Below are 12,727 nucleotides of genomic sequence, written 5' to 3' on the forward strand. Positions count from 1 at the left end.
GAACTCTTAAAACTGTTTTCAACCAATGATGGGGTTTCCTCCATTCCTTTCCTCTTACCCCATCCTCCAAAAATGTGTTCTCTCTGCTGACTGAATAGCAGCAATTAACTGGCAAGCACTTCACAGAGCTGTGCTGATACCTCCTTACTGATGCTGATGCCACATGACACACAGAGAAGTTTATTAGTAAATAAAGAGCATCCATTTTAGCTCTATTCAAAACACTGCAAAGAGCAATGTTGTCTTTGCAGACTTGTCCTCCCACCCACCTTTACTGCTGGCTTCCTCTTCCTAGTTTGTGTTCATCTCTACCTGTACCTTGTTCTGTGTCAGTAGAAGCAAAATGGCCATTGGCACAATTGCATCTCTGCTCCCACGCAGCCTTGCTCTCCTACTGGTTCCACCTGAACCATACAACTCTGTCAGGTTGCTGCTGCCAGCGGCTCCAAGCAAACACTCTCTACTGCCTTTGCTGATTGTGTCCTTGACATTGTCTTTGACTCTACACTCTCCTTCACCCATCTCTTTTATAGCAATCGGGCTATCTCTATGGCTTCCTCCATAACTTCACCTGCATCTATATCAGCCTCAGTCCTACCCCTGCTGAAATCTTCATCCATGTCTTTTATCTCCTCTTTTGGCTGGTGGAGTGCGCCTTAGGTTTCAACACCGTGGCATGGGGCGAATGTTTCTGTCTAGCTTTGCTGATGTACAAAGTGCAGCCTACACTATAACCATCTAGTTGCTCTCCACTGCAAAGCCAGCTTAATATTGTCCATAGTTATAAAATTCTCCCTAGACTATCTTCAGCCAGCTCGAAGACACTCAGTGTACTTTCCTCTCCTCAGCTTGTCTAGCACTGGGCTCTTCTCTGTCCCTGCACACAATCCTACCACGATGCTGGAGCCTTCTCCCCTATATTGCCTGCCATCTGCAATACCAACCTGATATCTCTCTGCCTCATCACATTTGCATCTATTTTCAAATCATCTGAAACCCCTACTTACTTTCTCTGTGCTGTTATTTAACCCTGTGGCTGTATCACAAAATGCTTTACTGGGGTAAATAATAAATCGTGGGTGAAAGATGCTTTAGACTAAAGTGCAGTTTATATACTGAATGGTATTGTGATATGCTTTGGTAGATTTAAAGAGAGAAACCAGAGGGTGTGATAAATCCCAGTATTTCTGCCCTAGTAAAATATTGATATAGGTAAATATGAAAACTCATGTATTTCAGGCCAGAAGCTTACCGATGTAAGTTCTCAGTTGGCTTCGATAGAGCTAAACCAATTTACACTAGCAGAGGATCTGCCCTGAAACTATAGAAATGATCTGTTTACCTTGGATGCATCAGTATAATTTTATGCAAATCTGAAATTCCCACAAATATGTTTGCATGCTTTGCGAACATGCCGGTACTTGCCTAGTCAAATAACTGTGAAACGAGGGCATGTTATGAGATTACCAAAGGAGCAGCACTCCGGGTATAGCTCAGAGGTCACTCTAACCCTGTGTTCTGATTTCAGGTGAACGGCCCTATTGTTGTGATCAGTGTGGTAAGCAGTTCACACAGCTCAACGCATTGCAGCGCCATCATCGGATACACACGGGGGAGAAACCGTTCATGTGCAATGCGTGCGGGCGAACGTTCACGGATAAATCCACCTTGCGGCGGCACACTTCAGTAAGGACCGAGTCTTGCTACAGACTCCACTGCTCGTTCCAGTGGGTCTTATGTCGCATCTCAGACATGCCCATGTAAAATGGGCCTGTTGGCTTTAGAATACTTGAGTAAATGCATTGTCCCATTGAGGCCAACAGCTTTTCTGGGTTACAGTCAAATTAATCTCACTACTGGCAGCATAGCGTGCACACACAGCAGGAAGGACAGTTATTTTTCTCACTCTTTTGCTGACTCACTATATGACCCTGGGGCTGCCATTTCCCTGTGAAATGTGAGTGATAATACAGGGAGGCTGTGTGCGACTTCACTCATTGGGAGAGATACTTTGCTTTGCCAAGTTCACACTTGATGAAATGGAGCAAGGGAGCCCTTCAGAGACCTGATTGGAGCTCCCTGATTTTCTACCTGGCCCTGGGACAGGCTAGCGCAGCATTGTGGCTGCTCTTTTCTGCGTCAGCTTACAATAGCTCAGGCCTCTTCTCCCTGTCTCCAGACGGCTGCCACTTGGCCGACTGTGTGCCTGCTTCAGAATCCCCAGGTAGAAGGATATAGCAAGTCACCCTCCTTTTGACACTGCCTGAGCCGTATAAAAGCTGAGGAGCAGGGCACGGAATCTGCCCCATTATTTGTAAACAGATTTTTGGATCCTTGGCTGGAAGATTCTGTAGAAAGGCAAACAGCAAGTGCTGAAACTGTATTGTGTTTGTTTTTAGATACATGATAAGAATACACCCTGGAAGTCTTTCCTGGTTATTGTTGAAGGAGTGTCTAAGAACGATGAAGGTCACAAGACAGAGCTTCCTGATGAAGAGTATCATGTGTCACCTAAAATAACAGAGAAGTTGCTGTCTTTTTCTGAAAATGGCCACTATCAAAACTTGACTGCTGTCCCAGGGAGTGTGACTGCACTGCATGAAAACAGTTCTTCTATCGGGACAGACTGCAAATCGGATGGGACTGTGGGACCCCAAGAAGCCCTCCTAGCTACCACCTTAAGTGAACTTACGGTACTACATACACAGACAGATGCTATTCAGCCACAGCTCCATGCTCTGGTGAATATGGAATAATTTGGTATTGTTCACCAACCCAGCCTAGGCCATACCTCTAATAACTTCTGACTTTGCCAGTAACCTAGTGATGTAATTAGGAGAAAGCATAGCCCCTAAAGGAAGAGGGACTAGTCGTGGATGACATTCATGGCATTTATCTCCTCCTCACCCTTAAAACACCACCAATCTGTAATCTTCAATTTGCATAGTCTAGCGGTAGCTCCTTTTCCCGGCTGATAGTTGTTGTTCTACTTTATTCATTTCTTGATTTTTCTGTACCCTCTGTTATGAATGTGTGAAATACTACAGTCACTTCAGAGAGCAGTTAACCTCAAGCAGAGCATATGAAGACCTGCCATTGTTTTAATCTCTGGAAATCTGACTATGCAGTCTCCTCTTCGCTACCCTTCCTGCAAAGGTGTGGTAAGCCCTTCTTCCTTTTGTTCGGATGGCTTGAGTGCAGCTCCCTTAGAAAGGAAGGGATGTGGGTTTTTTGTGTTGTTTCTTTTCCAATTCGATTCCACATGAGTGAACAAAACAGAAATATTGTGTTGCTTGTGGGCCTAACAGTTAATGGAATTAAATACTTTCCTAGTAAAAGTTTGTAAGTAGAAAATAAAATTCTGTTAAATTTCATTTCAGGAAGTGTTTTAATCTTGGCTTTACCAAAGATTCAAGCAGAATCATTTTAGTATTTGGAAAAACCAATGGGAACAAGAGTGGGAAATGCATGGAGTTACATTCCAATAGTGCTTATTTTTCCATAGCAAAAATGTGGAACTTGTAACCTGTGGGTTGGAACCAGATTGTGCTGTTATGGAACTCACTCCAATAAGAAGTGTCAATTGTGAATTAGCAGGATCACTAATCTATTGTTTAGTGAGTTATTTTAATAACTAAAGGTAAATTACTGCTTCATTGTCACCAACTTTTACACTAAATTTGCACTCTTAAGCTCTGATCTTGCAACTGGCTCTGCTGGTGCAGATCTGTATTGACTAATGTGGTTCCATTTAAGCACAGGGGTCTCTCCTGATGGATTCATTTGTGGGATACATTAAGGCCATTCAAGTAGTTTCAGACTCCAAACTTTACTGTTGAAAAGTTTTTATAGAACTTGTAAAGAAAAACATCTTTGTGGTTATTTCAAGAAGCCTTTTCTAAGTCAGTGTTGGAAATGCAACCACTGCAGCTTTGGGCTAGTGCCAAAAATAAATGACATCAGTGCAGTTGTTTATATTTTTTAAGCTTTTGTTTTCCTGATTAGAATGGTATTTATTGCTTCTCAGCTCCTTGGAGCTAAGATCAAAGTATAGTGTCTGAGGTGAAAAATTTAACAGGAAGATATTGACAATGTGCCTTTTTTAAATGTCAAGGAAGGTAGTGCTTGCTCCAAAATCTATTAAGGCATTAGGAGTCTTCCCATTGACTTCAGTGGGCATTTGGAGCAGCCTTTATGGGTTGAATTCTGCAAGCTATGCTCCCATGACTGATCTGATGGTTAGTGGCACTTCTCATGGGTGTTGAGTGTTAACCTAGTAAGAGACTGCAGGATCAAATATTTCTTTGGAACCCCCCTTCCCCATACCTTCTAAAAAAATCTGGTCAAGTTCAGGGTGTTAGTTTTTGTCCTACTGCTTATTTTACAATGAGACTATCTTACAAGCAGTAAAGGGAACACAAGTGGGATGTCTCAGTACAACCAGTTTCTTTCCATTGCGAGGGGTTTCACTTTCCAAGTTAGTTTATTCTTAGTGAGGGAAAATGTATATCTTAATGTTCAGTTAACCTATCATTTACAGTGTTTTCTTTGTTTTGTGAGCAAATTACATGTGTTGGTGTGTTTAACTGAGCAGAGGCTGACTGGGTCAGTGAAGAAGGCCTGAGCCTGTTCCTACTGATTTTAAGTGGAGCAGAATTAGCCCTATAGTTAAGAGTATTTTAAGATGAAGCTTTCAACAATTAAACATCTTAATCCCACTTGCCTTTTTTCAAAAGATCACTACAATTTTCTGCTTTTGAAAGAATTGGTCAAGTAGTTTGCTACTAACAGAGTGATTAACTGTTCCATATCGGGCCAAATCTTCTGCTGTGTCAGTTTATAGCAACTGAGGATCTGCCCTTCTGATTTTTGCAGATAATAAATCTTTTGGTGACGGTTTCTTAATGTGGGTGTTGTTTAAGTAGCAGTTTGAGAAAAGCTTGCTGAAAGTTAAGCACATGCATCACTATCGCCCACTCCTAAAAGACTTACTGGTAGGCAAAGCAATAAAAATAACCAAACGATGGACCAGAGTTTTGGGGGTTTTTTGAACCTTAAAAGGAGCTTCTAATGTTACCTTTGACCCCTAGCTTAATTCAGGAAAAGGGTTTAAAAAAACAGCTTTCCAGGAGGTTATATTTGACATATTTATTCAAAAATTGTGTTCTGAGTGTTGAAGTTCAAATGATTCCTAATGACCAATGTACAGTATTTAAATCCTGAGTATTAGTACCTGTAGACAGGGGAAGTTTTTGTATTCCATGAGTGTATGGAAGTGAGTAACCTGTACGAACTATTAAATCCTATTAAAATATTGAACTAGTACTGCCCTTTTTGTAAGTGACTTGCTTGGAGTACCAGACAGGCCTCTTCCCTGAGAACTATGCATTGTATAGTGCAGAGATCTGATGATTTTAGGTGATTACAGTAGCAGGCCCCTGGGTACTTTTGCAGTAATTCTACAGAAGTTGCTACTGACCACCTGGTGCCTTAGGCCTAATCATTCCATTGTTTGTTACTCTGTTTTGCTTCCATAGTGCTGATAAACAGTTCTGCAATAATGTTAAACATGCATCAGAAAACTCTACAGGACTCATCACTTTTCACAAGTGAACAAAATCACACTGTAAACCTACTAGAACTTCAATTGTACAGGTGTTAGGTGCAAGGTGAAATTCAGTGCACAGCATTCTGAAGAGTTACACACTAAATATGCAGAATCTGGAACCACTTGCTGCAGAGCACTCTTTGAAGGAAAGGGGCTTTACTGTTAAAAATACAACTCCTATCAAACCAGGGAGTTTAAGTGCGTAGCAGTAGCCATTCACCAGAAAAGAATGCATCACAATTACTTAATTTTTATTTTATTACTGTACTGCTTCACACAAAACAATCTGTTCCTGCTAAGGCCATTTCATTATTAGTTTTCATAGTAGATTCTTGACCCGGGGGAAGGAAAAAGAACACCCTGACAGATTTGCTTTATGATTTACATAATCTGAAAACTGGTATATCACAGTTTACAACAAATAATTACAGATGACATGCTGCTATACAAAATCACCAAGGTTTGCATTTAGACAAAACTACTACATTATAGAGCGCATTAATAACAGATCACAGATTAGTACATAGAGTTCTGGTACATCATCAGCAATTTATGCATACTATCATAATTGTGCAAAAATACTGGTTTTTTAGGTTCTGGAAAAATAAATTAACCACACAAAGTAAAATGTAACCAGTGCCAAGTTATGCTTAAAAAAATTCCAAAATTTCTGTATTAACAAAATGTGCCTATCATGTGGTGATACCTGTGTAGGATTTTCACTAAACTTGGCTGAACTGTGTTTTATCTGATCTCAAATTATATGTACTATGGCAAGACTATATGTAATCAAGAACTATGTTCCTTTCTGAATAAGGAAAGTTATGCAACTTGAAAAAAGTAATGCTCCTCTACTAAACAAAGCTTGACACCTCATTTCTTCTTATACAAGTGCTTTTTCAAATATTTAGGACTACTGTAGCCTAAACATAAGCATGCATATATTTTCCTCTCTGGGTTGTCTGTGTAGAGAATCAGCTGAAGCTGAGTCAATACAGATATAGCACTCAGGTGTGACAAATTCACCCCTGAGCAACAGCTCTGGTGACCTAACCCTCCTGTAGATGCAGTTAGATCAACAAGAGAATGCTTTTATGTGCTAGTGCTCAGGGCCATGATTTTCTTACAGTGACAGAAAAACCCCTTCCATAGCTGTAGCCACACGATAGGATTATGTTAGCATATATCCGTTTAAAGAAGAGTCAGATTTGTTCAGGCATGGTTCCCTAGAGGGAGATCCAAGTCAGCCATTTCTAATGGGACCAGCCCCTGTAAGCAAGTGTTAATTGCACAAGTTGCAGCTTTTTAACATTTCCTAACACATTTGAGTCTCTTGCTCATCAGAGCCAGCCCCTCCCAGTCCCCTTTTGGCCACACATCTCCATCCGACAAACCTAAATGCTCGAGGAGGGAGAAAACTCTTTTGTACAATTTCAGTGATAACTCACTAGTGCTATTCATTCCAACTACAAGAAGAGTCACACTCCCTACATAGCACAAAGCCCTTCCTGGTTTAGTTTATAAATACACATCTTGAAAACAATCAAGTAGAAGAAAGTTTAAATTGATTGTTGATGAGAGTTGATAAAAAACATCTTTCCTGGAATGTGTTATATCATTTGGTCTCCTATCAGTGTGCTGGCTTGCTAGGGTTACTATATTTCAGTCAATAGTCATTCAATCCCAAAGCCAGCAGCACAAACAAAAAACAGATACTCGTAAAGACGACAAAAATGAAAGCCAGCTAGTACCCTGTCTGGAATGTGGGCAGGTCCATGCATATTTGTGGTAGGTCTTTCCTCCAAAAGAAATCAAAGACCAACCTAGGCCATAGATTAGTATCCCATAGTTAGTACCTGTACTGCTACTGAGTTTTCCTACGTTAAAGTATCCAATATTTAAAAGGTCAAATGACTAGTAGCATTTATGCAAAATAAAACTAGTACTCTTTCATTATGTAAGCAGCACTGGTGACATAAGAATGAAATAATTTCTACAGCTTATTGGAACTGCACTGAAATATTAAGCCATAACACTGAAACTGCATATGGTCATGAGTCTATCTTACTGTCATACATATATTGAATTATAGGTAGCTTGTCTACTTATCTCCATTGAAACTAGGATCTACACACACACAAACTGGGATTCACACACATTCTTCAAGATAATTAATTTCTACATAGTTTTAAAACAAGCCTGGCAAGCTGTTGTCCAGCAGTGCTGAAGGAGGGTATCTTAGCTAAGATAAAGCCTAATTCAATAACTACTGACACAGCTTTGCCAACAGCACAAAGGGAAAGAAGTAGTGTTCTGGAATATACAAAAAAACGGCAGCAAAGACAATAGCAGGAACTTAAGTAAATGAAAAGTTAGAAAAATATATTATTACCTGTTAAAGCCCTCTTGGAGAGATGGTATGCACCAAAAAACAACGTAAGTGGAAAAATATATCCAAGAAAAAAATAGAAGAAACTTACATTTCATATATAGCTCTTAAATAGAAAATACATGATAAGCTAGGTCCTATTTAATGAATGGTTTGGGAGAAGGTAATTGATAATATATTATATACAGACCCCTCACCTATGAAGATTAGTGTTTTTAAACCCAAGCCATTATGTATTTATTCTTGCACATCTGTATGTGTATAGTATATACACATCCACACTGTATCTAAAAATCACAGGCATTTCACTAGCATTAAAATAGCTCTGTCGATTTTAAAAACAAAAATCTACATGTCTCACTAAGGTCCGTTAAAAACACAGAACTTTTAGCAATACATTAGCATTAGATCAGAAAATATTGTGTGTACTGTATGTTATGGACAGATATTTACAAGCATGGATCCAAAATGTTGAAGACGATGAGCTAGTAGAGAAATGGCAGCCAAAAAAAAATTTTAAATGGAAGACTTTTGGCTCATCAGCTACTAAAAATAAAGATTTTTGCCCCAAGCATTTCTTTCACTGATCTCAAAAGTCTTGTGAATCCCTCTATTGCTCTCACATACGGAAGACCTGTCAGCAACACCTAGGAGTATCATTTCTTATCCATCCATGTCATCAAAAAGACACCAGGATACTAACAATACAGGTCATTTGGTTCATAAGCAACAAAATTAAGCCAGGTGTAGTGTCAAGTATCCCATAATGGTCCCTGGCCATTACACAAAAACAGATTACTTAGGAGTTAGGCAACATGCCACATATACCACAAATAATTCACTTTAGGTCTCCATCACCATCTGCTTGAAGTGATTTTTTGATGCGAAGCAACATAGTCGTAAGCCACTGATCCAAGCGAGATATGGAATCAAATTCCTTAACCTAATTGGAAGGAAGTTTAACACAGTTTAACAAAGGGCAAACGGGAATATGGCTATCACTACTCCTAGGAGTAAACTGTGTGCTACGTTTCATTTGCGATTCATTTGTTAAATTTCTGTTAGTTAAATAGTCCTTAAACCACTGATACATGTAGTAAGGGCTGAGCCAAAGCTCATTAAAGTCTGTGGGAATTTCAAATATCAAGCACAAAGAAGCCAGGATTATTGGAAAAAGACCAGAAGAGGAAGGAACTAGAGTGGAGAGTAAAGAGTCCTCAAAATGCAGTGATCACCAGTAGGGGAGCCCTGGTAATTTAGAAGACCCTCACCCAAGGTTGTTTTTTATATATATATATATTATACTTCAATGGGACTTAAGCGTGTGCTTCAGTGCTTTGCTGATGGGGGATGGTTTGCTGAATAGGGTCCTTTAGACATTTTCAGCTGCTGTGTATTGCTGCAGTAGCCCAAGGCAGCCCACGCCCACTCGTGAATATGGCCCAGAGATGTTGAAAAACTCTTGGGACCTGATCTGCTACTGCACTGATTTCAGCAGCGTTACACTATAAAACTGGAGTAACACAATAGTGAATCAGGCCCTTCGATTGTAAACTCTTTCCATCAGTTCTTCAGGACAGAGACTTTAGCCTGAATTTTCATTCACACGAAGGCCTCTTTGCATTGCTCTGTTTACCCCTCCAGAGCGGCGTGAAGTGGCTTCATTGTAGGTGGCAATCAGCCTGTGTGTTTCGTACAGCACAGAGGATGCTGCCAGTGCTCAAAGAACAACAGTGCCCAGGAACGCTTGTGCAAGTAACTGAGCATGCAAAATTCGCATGCAAAAATGAAGACATAGAGGGGGGCTCCTTTGAACTCTGGTCCTAGAATTGTCTGCCACAAATGGATCAGTGTACAGCTTGACTACTTACTGCCTCAGTGTACGCCTCACAGTTTTGGTCCTCATGGGCTTCCAGCAGTTTCTAACAGAATTACAGTCAAGGGTTATACATTAATATTGAAAATTTATCACTTCGATTTACAGCAGACTCGGCACCCGTTGTCTGGGTATTCTGTAACCCTGTGGTCTACAAATTACATGTAACGCTTTTCTCCATTAAGAAACCAAAAGAGATAATAAATATCCAGTGCTTGCACTTCACGGAGAACAACGACCTCCTGAACCTGTTTAATCCAGCAATATACAGACAGTGTCTGATACTATCCAACAGGCCCTTTGGATCTACTGTTATAATATTAGCTTACCCATAAATATCTACTTTCATTAAGATTATAATTTGTCTCATTTAATTGCCTCCCCAGTTACACAAGTTCTGTACAATTCATGTGGTGTTCTCTAATATATACAAATAATATGAAACAGATCAACATAGGATATGGTGAGGGAAAGATAGTACCAGTGCAATTTTTTTATTTCCAACCAATAACTCAACTTTCAGGGCATTTGTATTTAACATCAGTTCTACTTACTTTCACTAGCTTGCACTCTCTCGAATCTGTGAATGCTGGGAACATTTCTTCATACTTCTCCAGAGCAAGCTGAAACAGAGAAGCTAGCCTTTCCATTAAAACTACTAGAAAAAGCAACCACTGGGTTTCACCTAAAGACAAGGGTTATTCTCATAGTTATTGTCTTTGTTGCAGTGTATTAGGGTTAGGTTACATAAACAGTCTAACATAACAGAGTCCAGTAAAATCCCAAGAACACAAGGAAATTCAGATTTAAGGTCCAAACTGGTCTTTGCCTAACTGGGAATGTGTCTAAAGTATTGTAAGGGTGGAAGCAACATAATTAAGTGTCAAACCCTGTCATTGCGACAAGTGATGCTCCTGCCCCAGCTAGTCTCACAGCCTCTAAATGGGCTGTCCCCTTTCCACCTGAACTAACTTACATTTATTGGGGGGGGTGGGGGAGACGTAGCTGTTTGAGGGAGGATGCAGGAGAGGAAAGTTTGGATCTACCTTGAGAGAACTCCAAAAAAAGAAGTCGTTTCCCTTTCTTCCCTGCAGATTTTAGGCAAAACGAGACACAACAGAGACTGCGGAGTTAAAGGATGCCTTCTGCCATCCATGGGAGAAAGTACATGCTTTCTCTTAAGCAGAAACCAGACATGCTGTGGTCTGTTATTTTTTCAGCTTGAGCTGTGACTTTAAAAGGCTCTGTTGATTTCAATGTGTGTTGGATCAGGCCATGCAGGTGCAAGTCAGGTCATACATCCCTGGCCTGATCCAACACGCACTGGAATCAACAGAACTATCCTGACTGACTTCAGCAGGTGCTGCACCAGAATGTTAACTACCTGACTGGGCCAGCAAGTCGGGGCAGTATTTAGGTGCCTACAAAACAAAAAGAGCAACTCAATTACAGGCAGGATGGAAGTCAGCCCCTGATCAAAATGGGGACCAGAAACAGGCTCCCTTTTGGAGATGCTTAAATCGTGCCCTTTTTATGGGACTGCGCCCGCATGACGACTGTTTTATTTTGAACAGTACGGCATGAGACAGAGTTCATGGGCCTGATTTTAATACCCACTTCCTTTTCTTTTGCAAATAATTGCTGGCGCTATTTTGTGGTTATGAATGTAGACATCTGTGCCTCTGCTTGAACTGTGGTAGTCACATCTCTACATGCTTTTGTCTGCACCCAAAACTACGGGCGCCTCCTATTGTTGGCAAGCATAAGCATCTGGCTTTGAAAAACAGGGCCTGCCTCAGCAATGATTCCCATACAAAAATAAAAATTGTATATTTCACCCCCAGACTGTGGAAATAGGAGATAGTTCAATCACATTAATTAATGTTGCAAAATTTCATTTACGTGATGCTGCACATCCTAGGAGAATGTCACTAACCTTAGCATTCAACTCATCCACAATGAAGTGGCAGAGAGCAGCTTTAAAGAAATACTCTTTTGCACTGTACTTGAGCAAAGGATTATCCATGGTATTTGTTCCAACCTAGATATAAAAAGTTATAGTGACAGTCAGGTTATATGGTATCTTTTCTTTGTAAGACAAGAACAAAACCCCAAGGTGATCAAAATTACATGCAAGAGCTCACACACGTTTAACAGACTGGATTAAAAACATGCAACAAATACCAGATCCTAAGAAAAAGCAACAGCTCAACAGGTTTCATCTAATACAACAAAATTCCAAAGTGAAACAAATCAGTCACAAATATTTGTATATATATAATAATAAAGTGATTTAGGCATTAAAGTTCCCACTTATTGTGATTGTAAATACATGTGTGTGCGCACACCCCCATCTACCCTCTCTAAGGGTTCACACAGCACATATCCATGCAGCACTTCAATGCTGTACAATGCTGTAATACCACCCAGAACAGAAAGGTGGTTCTCTCGGGTTCCTCCAGGGCTCAATCCTGCATGTTGCTGAGCGCTCTCTCCCTGATCCAGCAAAGCACTTAAGCACATGCTTAGCTTTAAGCACAAACAGTCCCCACAGAAGAGGCGTGAGACTGCACGTGTGTGCGCACGTGCAGGATTTTAAAAGAGCGCTGATTCTGGGGAAAACCACACACTCGCCCTCTAACTAAGTGGTGTTTTGTACGCTGTGCTCCAGTCATCAGGGATGCACTCTGTCTAAGCTTTTCTGGCAGCCAATTGGAACCTAGCACCTCTTATAAAGCAGAATGCTGCTGGCAAAGGGAATCCACTCTAGCACCTCCACCAGGTTTGTCTGGCATTACAGACAGGTTCTGGAGCATGTTACATAGCACTATACAGACACATAGAGGCCAAACAA

At 40.5% G+C, this 12,727-nt stretch overlaps 2 protein-coding genes across 6 annotated transcripts in view; one reads left to right on the forward strand and one right to left on the reverse strand.

The window, feature by feature from the left end:
• NAPB (NSF attachment protein beta) overlaps window positions 1–12,727 on the reverse strand; it is a 239,497-nt gene that overhangs the window by 197,543 nt on the left and 29,227 nt on the right. The window contains exons 8-11 of one of the 2 annotated variants that reach the window (XM_050952226.1): window positions 11,810–11,914; window positions 10,428–10,496; window positions 9,869–9,919; window positions 8,050–8,940 (exon numbers count right to left, since the gene is read on the reverse strand). In XM_050952226.1, the coding sequence (XP_050808183.1) occupies window positions 8,836–8,940; window positions 9,869–9,919; window positions 10,428–10,496; window positions 11,810–11,914 (330 nt within the window). In that variant the 3' untranslated portion in view covers window positions 8,050–8,835. Of the gene's footprint in view, window positions 1–8,049; window positions 8,941–9,868; window positions 9,920–10,427; window positions 10,497–11,809; window positions 11,915–12,727 lie in introns of those variants that run through there. The other variant, XM_050952227.1, reaches the window with a different exon arrangement.
• Window positions 1–12,727, forward strand: part of GZF1 (GDNF inducible zinc finger protein 1) — a 32,799-nt gene that overhangs the window by 16,343 nt on the left and 3,729 nt on the right. For 2 of the 4 annotated variants that reach the window (XM_050952091.1, XM_050952090.1), the window contains exons 5-6: window positions 1,529–1,686; window positions 2,400–2,741. In XM_050952091.1, the coding sequence (XP_050808048.1) occupies window positions 1,529–1,686; window positions 2,400–2,741 (500 nt within the window). Of the gene's footprint in view, window positions 1–1,528; window positions 1,687–2,399; window positions 3,375–12,727 lie in introns of those variants that run through there. The other 2 variants (XR_007774188.1, XM_050952092.1) reach the window with 2 other exon arrangements.

This window comes from Gopherus flavomarginatus, chromosome 4 (genome assembly GCF_025201925.1).
Source record: "Gopherus flavomarginatus isolate rGopFla2 chromosome 4, rGopFla2.mat.asm, whole genome shotgun sequence".
Lineage (NCBI taxonomy): Eukaryota > Metazoa > Chordata > Testudines > Testudinidae > Gopherus > Gopherus flavomarginatus.